Source organism: Barbus barbus (assembly GCF_936440315.1).
Source record: "Barbus barbus genome assembly, chromosome: 35".
Classification (NCBI taxonomy): Eukaryota; Metazoa; Chordata; class Actinopteri; order Cypriniformes; family Cyprinidae; genus Barbus; species Barbus barbus.
In genome coordinates this window covers 15,411,983-15,427,654 of record NC_136763.1, presented here as the reverse complement: position 1 = coordinate 15,427,654, position 15,672 = coordinate 15,411,983, and the positions used below count along the sequence as shown (strand labels likewise).

General features: G+C 36.7%; 1 protein-coding gene across 1 annotated transcript in view; it reads right to left on the bottom strand.

Moving 5' to 3' along the window:
- Positions 1 to 15,672, bottom strand: part of LOC306855412 (ataxin-7-like) — a 30,348-nt gene that overhangs the window by 3,175 nt on the left and 11,501 nt on the right. The window contains exons 5-10 of the mRNA XM_079394122.1: positions 8,028 to 8,132; positions 2,565 to 2,805; positions 2,158 to 2,417; positions 1,957 to 2,039; positions 571 to 839; positions 232 to 424 (exon numbers count right to left, since the gene is read on the bottom strand). Of these exons, the coding sequence (XP_079250248.1) occupies positions 232 to 424; positions 571 to 839; positions 1,957 to 2,039; positions 2,158 to 2,417; positions 2,565 to 2,805; positions 8,028 to 8,132 (1,151 nt within the window). The remainder of the gene's footprint in view (positions 1 to 231; positions 425 to 570; positions 840 to 1,956; positions 2,040 to 2,157; positions 2,418 to 2,564; positions 2,806 to 8,027; positions 8,133 to 15,672) is intronic.

Sequence of the window (15,672 nt, the reverse complement as noted above, 5' to 3'; positions counted from 1 at the left end):
ATTTTCAGATCAAGGTTGACTCAAACCTACTTTAAAGAGAGTGGCTCGACACAAAATTGGATTCAAATGAGGCCCTGAATATTAATTTAAACTTGTTTTAAAACAGCTTAGTGACTCCAAATATAAGTGACTTTCTAAACAGGCACTTCAGTTTGAGAAATTCACTACTTCAAAAAGAAAAAAAAAACCCACTCCCTAATACTTTAAGATCACAAGGTTTCTTTTACTTACAGCAGCTGGTCGTGGGTGGTAACCTGAATAATGGCAGTCCAGTTTCTCTGTGGCCTCCTCTCTCTCCTCGTTCTCCCCCTCGTCACTGGAGAGGCGGCTGGTCTCGGTGCCGACAGGGGCCGGGTGAGAAAGGTGGGCCTGGTCGTGGGCCATGGCTGGGTCTCCTCCACTGTGAGAGTTACTGCTGTTGAGTCTGAAGACACAGAAGAGCACCCTAACATTTGCCTTCATTGTCAACCACCCAAACAAAAAACAACTGGAGGTCTATAACAAATTTGGCTAATCAATCAGAAAGAAGCCGGTTTGGAGTAAATAGTGGGGCAGGAGGAAGCAACTCACCTTGGAAGCCCAGAATTATGAGGTTTGGGTTTGCTGTGGGGCAAAGGCTTGGTGGCATCGGCAGTGCCATTGCCATGGGAGACCGGGTGAAGGTCTTGTGAGATGCGGGAGGGGGGAGGGTGAGAGTCCCTGAGAGGGGGTGCTGGGTGTGAAGGGTCCAACCTGAACTGCAACTCCTTGTCCCGCGCTTTGCTCTTGTGCTCAGCGAGCAGCGTGTCAAAGCGTTGCCGCCGCCCGAGCACCGCCCTCCTCTGGCTTATGGAATGTGTCTGTGGATAAATTGGGGGAGGGGGGTGTGTGTAACAGTTCAGTCAAACAATTAAATGTTTGGTTCATATATTCAAAGGAATCTGAACATTAGGGAGGTCATAGGTATGCAAAATACACTGATGACCAAATTGATATCAGCCAAGATCATTCTGTTTAAGAAGATATTTTAAAATAAAATAAGTCTGGGATAATATTTGACCTTTTTTTGGTATATTACTTGGATTATATTGCTATATTATTGTATTAGGACAATATTAAAAATAATAAATAAAATACAATATAATATCTGACCCTGGGGGGGAAGTCGTGGCCTAATGGTTAGAGAGTCGGACTAGTAATCGAAAGGTTGCGAGTTCGAGCCCCCGGCCGGCAGGAATTGTAGGTGGGGGGAGGGAATGTCCAGCGCTCTCTCCACCCTCAATACCACGACTGAGGTGCCCTTGAGCAAGGCACCGAACCCCCAATTGCTCCCCGGGCGCTGCAGCATGGCTGCCCACTGCTCCGGGTGTGTGTTCACGGTGTGTGTGTGTGTGTGTGTGGATTTGTTCACTACTCACTGCTGTGTGTGTGCACTTGGATGGGTTAAACGCAGAGCACCAATTTCGAGTATGGGTCACCATACTTGACAATACGTCACGACTTTTACTTTTTTTTTTACTATTTCTGGTATATTATTAACATTATATTGTCATATTATAGGCTATGAGGAAGAATGGGAGAATGTATATATATATATATAAAATTGTATTAATGCTCTATTGGTATACTATTTTCAATAATGTGTTCAAAAATAAATTAAAACATCTGAGCTTACTATTTTTGTTATATTATTGACACTATATTGCTATATTATTAGGGCAATACTAAAATAAATAAATAAATTACAGTATAACATATAGGCTTGTTTTGCCAGGTTATAAGTTGGATTTAAAAAGTCTGACTGAAAGTCTGACTCTTGAAGCTTTATTGTGAATGATTTTTGGTTTGTGAATGATTCGTATTATTTGTGAAAGACCGGTAATAACAAAAATAAGAACTGCCTATTTGTATGGGCCAAAATGTCCAAAATGCTAATTCCAACTCAAAACATATTTCAAAGTGTAGGTGGTGGCATACCTTGCATGTTAAGGATCTTGTGCATGGCTTACGTGCTGTCATATCCATAACCCCACAATGGATATCTGGATTAAACTCTCGCTCTGATTTAAGAAAAAAAAAAAAAAATGGTTAAAGAAAACTGTTTTTGTCTGTGTTTTTTTTTGTCTGTATTGACTTTGAAATACATATACAATAGCAGCAGAGAGTATAAATATATACCTTGTCTCTTGTACAAGGGTCTTCTGCTACTGGCACTGCTGCTGTCCTGTTTCTTGTCTTGGGACGAGAGGTGGCCCTTTCCATTGGGGATCTGACCAGGGGCCAGCTGTGGAGCCTTTGGTATGGAGGGGAAGTTAAGGCCTGACTTCAAGGGAGAGGTGCTCACAGTATTGGAGGAAGAGGAGGGGGGCACGTGGGGGAGTTTGGGTGAAGATTCCACCTTCAGATGGCCCTTCTCTACTTTACCTGCAGGGATTGGGCTGGGAGACAGAGAAATAAAGAGTCTTATATTGTACCAAAGGTGGGTGTGCTTCAGATTACATCTTTTGTGTTATGCAAGAATGGGCTGCTTATAACAAATTTACCCATTAAATTCACTTACACTCCATCAAAACACACATACACACCTCTCTTCTTGTGGCACCCTATAGGGGAAGTGAGGCTTCCGGTGAGGCAGCTTCTCTTTGGTTGATTTTAAGATTTTAGTGGGGGTGCTGCTGTTTGCACTGGAGGGGCGTGCAAGTGTGCTTCCACTAACAGTCCCGGCCCCGACTCCACCCCCAAGGCTGCCCTTATTTCGAGAGTTTGCAAACGCAGAAGAGGCGCCATAGCTGGATGGGGGCTTGCTGCTGGAGCTGTGTCTTCTCTCTGAGGGTTAAGAAATGATTAAGATTTTACTCTATGTTGACTGCAAAAGCAAATTAACTTGTACAATAATGTTTTACATTTTTATTCAGATTTTTTTCATTCACTGATAGTTTTTTTTTTGTTGTTGTTGAGTTTAATATTTTAAGGCTGCCAGAGTTGATATCTGTTACCATTTAAAAAGAAAAAACTATGTACAATTTCTTAAGTCAAGCATTATTTCATTCTTTAATTTTACTTTAAAGTTATTTGCGTTTTAACATTTTAGTTCTGGAGTGTTAAAGATTTAAATTTAGTTGCAGTTTTTCCCCAGATAACAATAACAACTGATATCTACAATGTGTAACATAGAAATGAAAAAACATTTTTTGAGTTAAAAATAAAATAAAAAATACAATAAATAAAAGCAAAGGACAAAAAAAAAGCTAAATCTTCATCTGGCTTTGCACTTTGTCTAAGACATTTATTTTAATGGGTAGCTGACCTAACCTGCAGTTAAGCTAAGTAGATTAATACTTAGACACACATAGAGACACTCTCCTCTTCTAAATACACACATTTGCTTTCTCTCTGTCGTAATTACAAGACACAAATGTGCAAATGTGCATTTAGTCAAAAGAGTGAACCGCTGTGCTGCACTAACAAACGCTTTGGTCTCTCCATACTTGCCTGTCAACAAACAAACACACACACACACACACACACACAGTCCTGCTGCTCCAGCCTAGCGTTTGTCACGTAAGCCCTCCAGCAAACCAGCGGCAAACACAAGCACGCACGCACACACACACACACACACACACACACACACACACACACACACACACACACAGTCTAGTCTTATGTCTGGCCTGTGTGTCTCTGATAAAACTACAGAAAAAAAACACCAAAAAATAAACAAATAAATAATTAAAATTCCTCACAGACGCTTGTAACTATTTGCTGGGATGTTGTCTCTGCTCTGAGAAAGTGAGCCAGCAGCAATTTGAGTAACCAAAGGCCCAATCGACAAAGCCCCAATTACACCACAACAATTAGCAGTATAATTTCGCACCATGTTGAAAAAGCAATCTGGGATTGTTGTAAGGAAACTGTACACCAAATACGGCAACCTGAAAAATGACCACAGGGAGCTACCGAAATAAAAACAAGAGCCTCACGCAAAAGAAGGATGATCAGTGTGGACAATGGCTCAGTGTAGAAATGTACAATTTTGCACTTTTAAAAAAAATGGAGAACAAATCAAGAAGCCGGCAGTCCTTCAAAACGTCCTGTATTTCTAATACAGTCAACAAAAATTCATTATCGATTTGTCAAGATCTTTTGTCGATGTCATTTTGCAGTAGTAAATTATATTTGATTTCGATTTCTAAGATGCATTTTAAAAATGGCAGAGGCCTCAAACAATCTAATCTATGTGCCCTGATTTTATGTATGAGAGGTTTGTTTTTTAGATGTAAAAAAAATAGTAGAATGCATACACTTTGCAAAAGAGCTTGTTATAATTGCAGTTTAAATGTCAATTTCAGCAATAAACTTCAAATACTTCATAGAGCGGGTAACATAATTATCAGTCAAATGGAGCACTGCGAAAAGTGTGCAGTCTTTTCTATATACAAGTATATAGCGCTCTAATCAACTGAGGTGCAGTGTGACCGCAGAATCCCACAATATCATCAAAGGGAACATTTTGAGTCCATTTTAAACTGAAGAGGATACAAATTCATTTCTTATTTAAGAAGGGAATAAAATAGTCATAATAATCATGAGCAAACGTCTCCCGCAAAGTGTTTAACATGCAAATATTCAACAAGCAGATCTTAAACACATATTAAAAACTATGGCACATTTAAATACATGTATAAAAATCTGACTTTAAATTGTTACGAAGGCCAATCCTTTTAAAAATTAATTTTTAAAATGTACTTCACTTTCTGACTGCAGATTCATATGTATTTTGCTATACATATTCCTTAGTATCATTTTTTTTCAGCTCATTATGATTTATCTTGAATAAGTAGGGTTGCTCACAGTATCTGCTGATCTGATCACCGATACCGATCTTTTTAAAGCCATTTTATCATGTAGAATTATTTATAGTGATACTCCAATCAGTATTTTTAGACATTTATTCAGTGCCTGCATTTCATTTTTGAAAATATGGGGGGGCGGCATTTTTTTTTTACATTTTTCAAAAACATACATTTATCTCACCTAAATTTTTGATCATCCAGTGCATTTTTTACAATTGTGCAACCATTATTTTGATTTCAAATCCAAACATTGTTACTGAAAATGCTTTTTCATTGTGATAATTTTTCTTTTACAGTAATACAATCTTTATAGAAGTGTTTAAATGCAATAAATTTAGTTTCATAAAGAACTTTGCTTTCCATGAGTGCCATCTATTATTGCCTTGTTTATCTAAAAGTGCTCTTTTCCTTTAAACCTACCAATGTGATGACTCTGAAACACAGTAGACTTTAATTATATGCATTTAATTATAGTGTAATTACTACATTTTCGTGTCAATCCATGTTCATATTTACAGCAAACAATGTGCTCTCACTTTAATTCATCGCGTGCAGCGCAGCAAAAATAGACTCGTGTGGAAAGGCAAAAATTAACAAGAAAAGCAATTTATACACTTTAGTAACGATGCGAGACTGCCTCTATTGTGCAAGTGACAATTCCTGTGTCAACTATGCAGCGTGCAGCTCGCTTATAATGCAGACGCGATGTGATTTGAAGCCATTTGCGCATTTTGAGACGGAAAGCGCGTGTGGTGATTCACACAGGCTGTTTATGAAATGATGTCTCAAAGAGAGTTTCAAATTACTTTATATGTTATTTAATGAATAAATATGAATTGTACCTCACCTTCAGCATTATAATTATTTCACCTGCGTCGGACTGAGACTGTGCCGCTGCATGTCGTGCCAAACCTCTCATGGCACACGCATCATCAGCTAGAGATCGTTTTTTTTTAAATCTGCCTTTTTAGAGACTGCAGATCAAACATCCCAAAGCGATTATCGGCCGATAATGATCGGTAACCGATCAATCGGAGCACCTCTATGAATAAGCACTTGCCAGAACTAGATTCTTCCCTACGCTATTAGTCAAGCACTTGAGCATTTAAAAGTTTCATGGTCTGCATAGTTAATCTGCTCATTAATCTTTCAGTTTCTAGAAAAATAAATAAATAAATACTTTCACCACTAGAGTGAGTGATTGTGTAATGAAGAAAAAACAAACAAAACAAAAAACACAGTAGAACCGGCTAAACCGGGGTGGTGATGGCGCAGTGGATAAGACACATGCCTTTGGTGTGAGAGACCCGGGTTCGAATCCACTGTGAGACACCAATGTGTCCCTGAGCAAAACACTTAACCCCCTAGTTGCTCCAGAGGCGTGCGACCTCTGACATATATAGCAATTGTAAGTCACTTTGGATAAAAGCGTCAGCTAAATGAATAAATGTAAATGTAAACAGATCATATTGAGGAATATTTAACATCAATGCCGTCCTGAAAAACTGATCTTCTGTAAGCTGAACAGAGTGTCAAGTGCACTGATGTCGACATGTTTTGGCTCTCTCTCTCTCTCGAGAGAGAGAGAGTGCTGCAACTTTCACAGTCTGCACAAATTCTCCGTCCTGTGACATGTTTTTGGATTCAGTTATGGCCACGGGAAATCTTCCAATCAGATAACGGTCTCATTTTGGGTTCTGATAGTCCATGAACAGCTGCACTGTTTCATTAATGGTTCATGAATGTTTGTGTACACCAGGCAGAGAGTTTTACAACACTTGTAGCTTTGAGAGTAAATAAAATATCCACATATTAGGAAGATGTCAAAAAAAAAAACATTATTCTATGCTAGTACACAATTTTAACAAATTAAACTACTTTTTTCAAAATAATGATTGCATTTTAAGGTTTCATTATTATTAAAACTATTTAGATTATTCTGACAAATCTTGCAATTATGTTTTGCACTGTGACTGTGATTACAAAATGACTATCCCTAATTACATATTGCTACAACTTTGACATTAAGCCAAAAAGATCTAAAGACCATAAAATCACTTCGAAATGGCAGACAAAATGGCGTTAAAAATAACAAATAAGCCAGCATATAACTTAAACCCGAGGTGTTTTGCATTTCATTGGATGTGACTCGGCAGACTCAAAGCAAACCAACCCAGATGCATGTTAAGTGTATGACAGAATAAAATGTGGTTCCTTCACTTTGAAACACACAGCATATGCAGACACGTTGAGTAAATTAAAACACAGCCATCTGCACTTCACATCAGAAAGTGTTTTGATTTTTTTTTTCTGCCTTACAGCATGCTAAAAAGCACCAAAGCAATTTGCCACTGGGATTTGAAGACATTTTGGCTCCCCCTTGTGGCCAATGCTAAAATAATGAGTCCAAGTGAACCAGCTAATATTACTTCAGAATCTTAAACAACAAACTGACTCAGCATCTGGTAACAGAGGCTTTCATTCAAGGTTAATTATGGTGAAATTAAAGAAACCGCTAGGACAAAGCAAGACCTTGACTGGGCCAAACATTTTTAAAATCAAAGAATGAATGAAACCACTTTTAACAGCGATTTCAATAAATAAGAAAAACACTCCTGCTCTATTAGGAGGTATCTCTGCAAAAAAATAAAAAAAATTGAGAGCACTTGAAATTTGTAAAAATGCTCAAAGCATTTTGGCAGATGAATTTGTAATGTTCATGTGCTAAAATAAATTCTACAGTGTTAAACCACCGCTGACACGTTTTAAACAGCTCAAAAATAAATAAATAAAAGTAAATAATTTTCCTTAAAACACAGATCAGAGGTGTACTGAAATAAGTGATTTTAGTTTTTTTTATTCCTGAAGTTTTCTGACGTCTTGTGGGAGGTTTTACATGTGCTAGATTGGATAAAACAGCACAGACGTGCTGACTAAAAAAAGAGCACATCAAATATTAACTTGAGGATAGTAAACAGAACTCTGGCGGTGGGTATCAAAGGCTTGTGTTCTTCCCTCTTCATGTTATGATATTTGAGGCAGAGCAGAGGTGGGGGCGGGAGGGATTTCTGTCTTAATTCCCTTGAGTGAGATACGATTTTTCTAAAACACCTCCATTGAAGAGGGCAGGGAGAGCAAAGTGAGAGAAACGGAGAGAACGAGTCAGCTGTGGAGCGCACGAGGTGTTCTTACCGTAGTGTGCTTGGAAGGCCTGGGGTTTGACTACCTGACTGCAGTGGCTGCACATGACCAGGTAGAAGTCATCCTGGGCAGGACATTGGCCAAAGATGGGCATGTCTGCAAAAACACACACAAAACACTCATTAGCAGGTCAAAATGTTTGTGCTCTTCTGACACAGCATGATGAGATGATTATAACAACACAGCTACTTTCAGCTTTGTGTGACTGTATGAGTCAATATTGTTAATTAGCTCGTTAGAAAAAACTGGATCTAATAAACTTGGCTACGACGTGTGTAGACTGTACGACCTATTGACATACGCCATGTCGCGTTGATTTCGTGATGCATTTTTATTGGTTGGTCAGTAAACAAGGATCGTAACAGCAAACCAACTGAGCGATGATCACGGAGTATCGCAGGCTATCTTTGGTCGCAAGACCGTGACAACGGCCATATTTGAACCTCTGTATGAGACAGCCGAAAATCGTGCAATGTGTTTAGGGCGTTAAATTCTGAAAAGTCTTATTAAATTGATATTTGATTTCTTCAAATATACAGATTTTTAAATTCAAAAATAAAAACAAATAAACAGATAAATCATTTTTCAATTAGAAATATTTAAATAATTCACTTCTCAAAACTACAAATAAATAAAAATCTAATACTGATAATTATTTTTTAAATGTCATTTAGTTATTGAGCTTAAATGTTTAACACGCAAATGGACAAAGAAAAACAATTTGCATATGCAGACTCCTGAAAAAAATGTTTCACGGTTTCAACCTGAATATTAGTTAGCACAATATTGATCATAAGAAATATTTCTTGAGCATCAAATCAGCATACTAGAATGTTTTCTGAAAGATTATGTGACACTGAAGACTGGAGTAAAATTGAGCTTTGTGCATCAGATTATACACACACAAAATGCCTAAGCACACTTGCTTCGATAGTGCACACCAGTGTCTGTCCGCTACTCTGTCTGTTCAGTTTATCAACAGCCCCGGTTCAGGTGAGGCCGCCCAGGCCATTCCAGGGATGTTCTGGGAAAAGCATCTGGGCGAGTTCATGTGGTGCATGGGGTCACCCGCAGCAGCGCTACTCTGTTTTCATAAGAAAGGAAACAAATAAGTGATAAGGGATAGCCAGCCACCGCACCAACATTTCAAAGGTTGCCTGGGGAGCGGGTCCTCCACCGAGCGAGGCGTGTGGGAGAGCCAGTGAGGAAAAGAGTAATTGAGTGGGAGAACGAGGAGAAGAAAGAAAGTGAGATTGCAGATTAAGAGTGGCAGTTGTAAAGTTGTGAAATATCCGCTAGGCTGAAAGATTATAAACAAGCAAGCTGAGGAGAGCCGTATAGTAGGTGGCATTTGGCTTTCAAGATTCATACTTTCAGAAAGTGCCCTGAATTGACAGCGGTTTGTGGAAAGCAGTCTACCCAAACCACACAAATAACTGCACTGAAAATAGATGAAAGCAGTGGAAAAAAAAGATCTGCACATTAAAAAAGAAAGAAAGAAATCACTTTAGTCTCTGCTATTTAGTGAGGCTTAATGCGGACCTTGTTACAAATGCAAACTACCTGTTCCAGACACTTTAAGAAAACGTCTAAAACACTTGACCTGAATTGAAATTGGCAACACGCCAAAGACCATTCTCTAAAAATCAAGAATATACACTGAACTTGGAAAAACGACATTATTTGTTTAAAGTGATAGTTCACCCAAAAATGTCAATTCTGCATGTAAAAGACCGACATTGAAGAGAAGAAATTTTTGAATGAAGTCGTCGTTATTTCTGTTTTCTTTGCGCACAAAAAGTATTCTCGTAGCTTCATAAAATTAAGGTTGAACTACTGATGTCACATGGACCATGTTAACAATGTACTTACGCCCTTTCTGGGCCTTAAATGTGTCAGTTCCGTAGCGGTCTATACAGTGTCAGAAAGCTCTCGGATTTCTTCAAAAATATCTTAATTTGTGTTCCGAAGATGAATGAAGGTCTTACGGGTTCGGAACGACATGAGGGCGAGTAATTTTCATTTTTGGGTGAACTATCACTTTAAAGAAGACATATAGCAGATTATGCTGAAATGCAGATTGTAAAACAACATTTTAAATATAAAAAATTATAAAAGTATAAATCTAAAGTAAAAATAATTTTTTACTGATTTACAATTTTTATTTTATATAAAATAAATATTTTATAAATATTTTATGTTGCACTCTAAACGTGCTGTAAAATCAAAGCCATATGTCTAACCAAGTTATGTTCCAAATTTGAAGTTGATAAAAAATTGTGGTTCCTGTGAGATTTTGTTTTGGCACTATATCAAAACAAACCACTGCGTTATACCCAAATTATATAGATTTTTTTTATGCAGTTTTCTGTAACAAATTAATCATTTTCTGTCACATTATCACTTCTATTACAAAACAGTTACCAAATATGGAACCTTGACTGTCAGCCCTTTCCAACGATATGAGTTTTGTCAAGATTACAAAACGATTTGATTTTATAAAACACAAGCCATGAATTCGCAGTCTATACAGGCTGTGTTTTTATATCTTGATTTATACCACTAAAAGGGCAATGTATCCCGAGATACAAACATTTAGAGACACTTAATTAATACAATTTCAATGTAAACCTAATAAGCTAATGCTGAACAACAGCTTTTTAAGTTCCCTGCAACATGTGTAAATACTAGTGCTGTCAAACGATTAATTGCGATTAATCGCATACAAAATAAAAGTTTCTGTTTGCATAATATATTGGTGTTCTGTGTATATTTATTATGTATATATAAATACACACATACAGAATATATTTTGAAAATATTTACATTTACATATACTTTATATTATAAATAAATAAATGTAATATATAAACATCACATATTTTTCTGAAATATATACATGCATCTGTGTGTATTTATATATCCATAATAAATATACACAGCACACATACATATATTATGTAAACAAAAACCTTTATTTCGGATGCGATTAATCGTTTGATAGCACTAGTAAATATGTGAACTAGGTCAACTTCTATCGTAGGGTAAGTTGTTTCCCACTACATGCAGCCATGCAGTTTTAAATGCTTCCTGTGAGCTAAATAAAGAATGTAGAAACAAAAGTCACCTCATCTAAATATTCACAACAAACACCCTTTCAAGATGAAACCAAGAAATAAAACCTACACTTTCACTGCTTCTCCCCACAGCTTCTAAAATGTTTGTATCCCCCATGATGTGTTCCCCCTTTTAGGGTTAAGGGCAAAAGAATCAAATTATCTGTGAGATTTCAAAATGGCACTGTAATGCAGTTTTTTTTTTTTTTTTTTAATTTAAAAAAAAAAAGAGATAACTAAATGTATTTAAGTCAAATATAAAATGTAAATAATAGAAAATTTGAACATGTAGAATGTAGAAAATAGCTTTTCAAAACGAGTAAACATTCAAAACTACTTCATTATTGTTTAAAATATAATTTCATTAATGAGTTCACAATGAAAAATGAACAAGAAAAGCAATGTGTAAATGCAGTTTAAATTTGATCAACATTGTTTTTTTTTTTACATTTAACAACATTTTAATACATTTTATACATAAACATTTATGTATTTTATAGATCAAATCTGTTATTCACGATAAAACTTTTTGCGATCCTGGCTGATGTTACAAGATGCCATGCAGGAGATCTTACCTTTATAAAAGACATCTGGGAGCCAGAAATCTCACTGATTGATAGGGGATCAAATACTTATTTCACTCATTAAAATGCGAATAAATTTATAACTTCTTTGAAATGCGTTTTTTTCTGGATTTTTTTTTTGTTATTCTGTCTCTCACTGCTCATATCAGCCTACTATTAAAATTATAGACTGATCATTTCTTTGTCAGTGGGCAAATAATATTTTTCCCCACTGTATTTATCAGGACACTGAAAACGGGCTTCAATCTGAACCATGACCTAGCAGTTTGCATGCTGAGTTGTGGTGCTCACACAAGAGATGCAGCTTCAATTCTGGCTTGTGTCCTTTTTTGAACTAATCATTAAAAAAATATCCTATAAGATCTGTTATTCACCATGGTGCTAAGAATGTGTTTGGGATGGAACTGTGGCCTCGCAGCCTTGATGCACATGCAGGAAACGCGTTTGATTCTGGCTTGCATCATAATCCCCTTTTCTCCATCTCTCTCCATAGTAACCCATTTCCTATCTACTTTCACTGATTTAGATATTAAAAGCAGATGCACTGACAATACATCTTCACATTAAAGAACTTGCAACACCGGTTATAATCACTTCACAAAAAACAAACTGAAGGCATAAATGAGCTGCAAGCATTATATTCAGAAGTCTTTTGTCGGCTGATGTTGAGCTCAGAGAGGTACTAGCTGTCCATTAGTCTGAGAGCCAGGAGGTTAATTAGTGTGAGTGATTAAGTGAGGGGACAGGAGCAGGGCTATGGCTGTCATTCCACCTCAGCTCCTTCACACAGAGACACAAGGACACTCCAAAAAACATCACCGCCTGAAAATACGCCATTGAATCGTCAGCGTCACCTGGGTGTACCTGTGCTCTTCTCACAGTAATCACCGCCAATCAGAACATTAGTCTCTTTAGGAATTCCCAAAAGATAACCATCAAGAAGTAGATAACCAAGGCTAGGGTTTGGAGCCACAGCTGTCCTGATGCAAAGTGAACTGTTTGCAAACCTAAATCTTGTCATTTAATCAATTATAGATATACCCAGTATAAGGCAGACTGATATTTATCAGTTTAATTGAACATGAAAACGACTGAATGATTCAACATTAATTAAAAACAGCTTTTTAATCTCTAAAACAGCATCTTTTGAGTAATTCCAACTGATCGGAGTTCATTTTCAAACAAAACAATTCAAAAGCAGAAGTGTCATCTGAAAATGTCAAATGGGCTACATGATTATCACTTTATCAAATATCAGTCACTAGTGTTATACATATGTAAAACGATTAAAAAAAAATGTCTGTGGATGAAATATTAAATTATCAGTAATAATAATCAGTATATATTAAATTATCAGGTGAACCTTTAAATGTTTGTAGTATGAAATAATTTTTTTCCAGCTATTACAACAGTCTTCAGTGTCACATGGCCTTCAGAAATCATTCTAATATGCTGATTTGCAGTTCAAAAAATGTTTCGTATTAACAATATTAAAACAACCAAGCTGCTTAATATTTTCATGGAAATGAAAATTGATGCATAGAAAGTTGAAAAGAACTGCATTTATTGACAATACGTCACGACGACTTTTGACTTATTTGAAATATTTTTTTGTAAAAATGTAAGTCTTTTCTTTCACTTTTAATTTAATGCAATCAGGCTGAAGTTTTAATTTCTTTAAAAATAAATAAATAATAGAAATGCTAGAATTCAGGCTGTAAGTTTAACTCACTAATTTAGTACAGCTGATTATATTAATTAATTTGACATCTTACAACCGATTCTAAAATAATAGTAAAAAATGTGCAACAACCAAACAAAGATGTCCATCTGATACATACATAGACCACACTTTTCTTATGATTTACTAAAAAGTCAAGTTTCTTATATTTGAAATATATTTCTGGGATTTTTCCTCAAAACATATTCACAACAATGCAGACGTTGATGCAAAGCCAAGTCATCTCAGTTGGCGAGGTATATGCAGACATTTCACACACATTCAAATTATACAAATGCAAACGGTTAGTACACTTGTAAAGATAAGTGATTTCTAGGGCCTAAGGAGGACCTATTTTCAGGAGTAGCCTTAAAGGTTACATGCTATATTTTGAACAGCATTTTTTTCCCAGCTTTGAGGGATTCCTACAGAGAGAAACATCCATTTCAAAGAACACGAGGAGGACAGTGTCCTTTAAAAATTTCAAATGAGCTTTACAACGAAATAAAATCTGAGCCTTAGCACTCTTCCGGATATCAATCCCAACATTAGACAACAACATGCTTATGACAGCATATCAGAGATGCAGACAGGATACGCTCACTCCACCAGAGCCAGGTTGACTTGACATGAAAACCACAGATATTCTATTGTCTTCTAATCATGTGTCTCAGGTCTGAGAGGAAGTAGAGAACAGACAGAATGTACCGAAAGAAAGAGAATGGAGATGCGGATGGAAGCTACGGATACGAAAATGAAGGAGAGAGAAAAAAAGGGACGGAAAATTGTGACAAAGCGAGAGAGACACAGAGATGGCGATAAGGAAGAGAGAGAGAGATTGTGAGTGGATAATTTGACCAACCCTTTCATTGATAAACGATCTAGGTAGAGAAGCTCTTAGAAGCCCTGTGCACGAACACACTCGCAGGTTTAACTCCATGCCTGGTGTGTCTGCGTCTCCTCCCAGCTCGCTTTTCCCCACCTGATGAAGAGCTGCAAGATCCTCACCACACATCTCTCCATTCAGTCACCTTTCACTGATCAACGTACAGCAATCATGCAAGTGCAAAATAGACTGTTCCACTGTTTATATGTGTGTGTTTGTGGGAACACTAGCTTCTGGGGTTATGAAATCTCTGCTCCTGCTGGTTCAGGTGGTTTTTGGTTTGGTAATTACTCTTCAGTTGCTGACAAAAATGAGGACTGGTATTCTGCTAATGTTATACATTTTCCAAAACTTCCCCCCCACTGAAACAAAACTAAACTTTTTTAATGTCCTTCTGAAATCTAACAATTCTTAACAACACACTACTGGTCAAATGTTAAAGAAATGTATACTTTTATTCAGCAAGGATACTTTATATTAATTAAAAGTGAAAGTAAAGACACTTATAATGTTGCAGAAGATTTTTATTTTTAATAAATATTGTTCTTTTGAACTTTTGAAAACACATGAAAGAATTTTTCACAATATTACTGTTTTTGTTTTAAATTAAATTAAGCATTGGTGAGCATAAATTGAAATTTCTTCAGAAAGAATCTTAGAAAAAAAGTCTTACTGACCCCAAAAGTGTATGTATATGAATTTACTAAATCAGAAATGGAATCTAAATAACAGTTGCATCTAAGCTTATAATGTTACAAATACTCTCAAAGATTCTCAAAACTACAAATAAGACTCAAAGACAGTGATAAGCCTCGTTTTGTTTCTTGGCAGGTTAGTAACATGGTTGGCCAGGTTAGCTCTCGAGTCACAAATGAGTAAAAAAAATAAGAGAGAAAGAGTCCAATCACAGCCTCTTGCCTCCATCAACTTTAGACCAGATGATCAAACACTTTCAACAAAGTAAGTTGGCTTTATGTAATTCTCAGGGCAGTTTTGCAATTTGTGAGAGACTGTCAAGAAATGAATTAGGCACGCTGTTAGATTAGTCACAGGGGTTCTCAAACGTTCCTGGAGCCTCCCCAGCACTGCACATTTTGCATGTCTCCTTTGTCTGACACACCCATTTCAGGTCTTGGAGTTGCTACTAATGAGCTGATGAGTTGAATCAGGTGTGATTGATAAGGGAGACATGCAAAATGTGTAGTGTTGGGGAGGCTCCAGGAATGAGTTTGGGAACCCCTGGATTAGTGCATACAGACATCATTTATCTGATACACAATTACATTCACAGAGCTTTTTCTCTGTGGAAAGTAAGAATAAGTGATAAGAG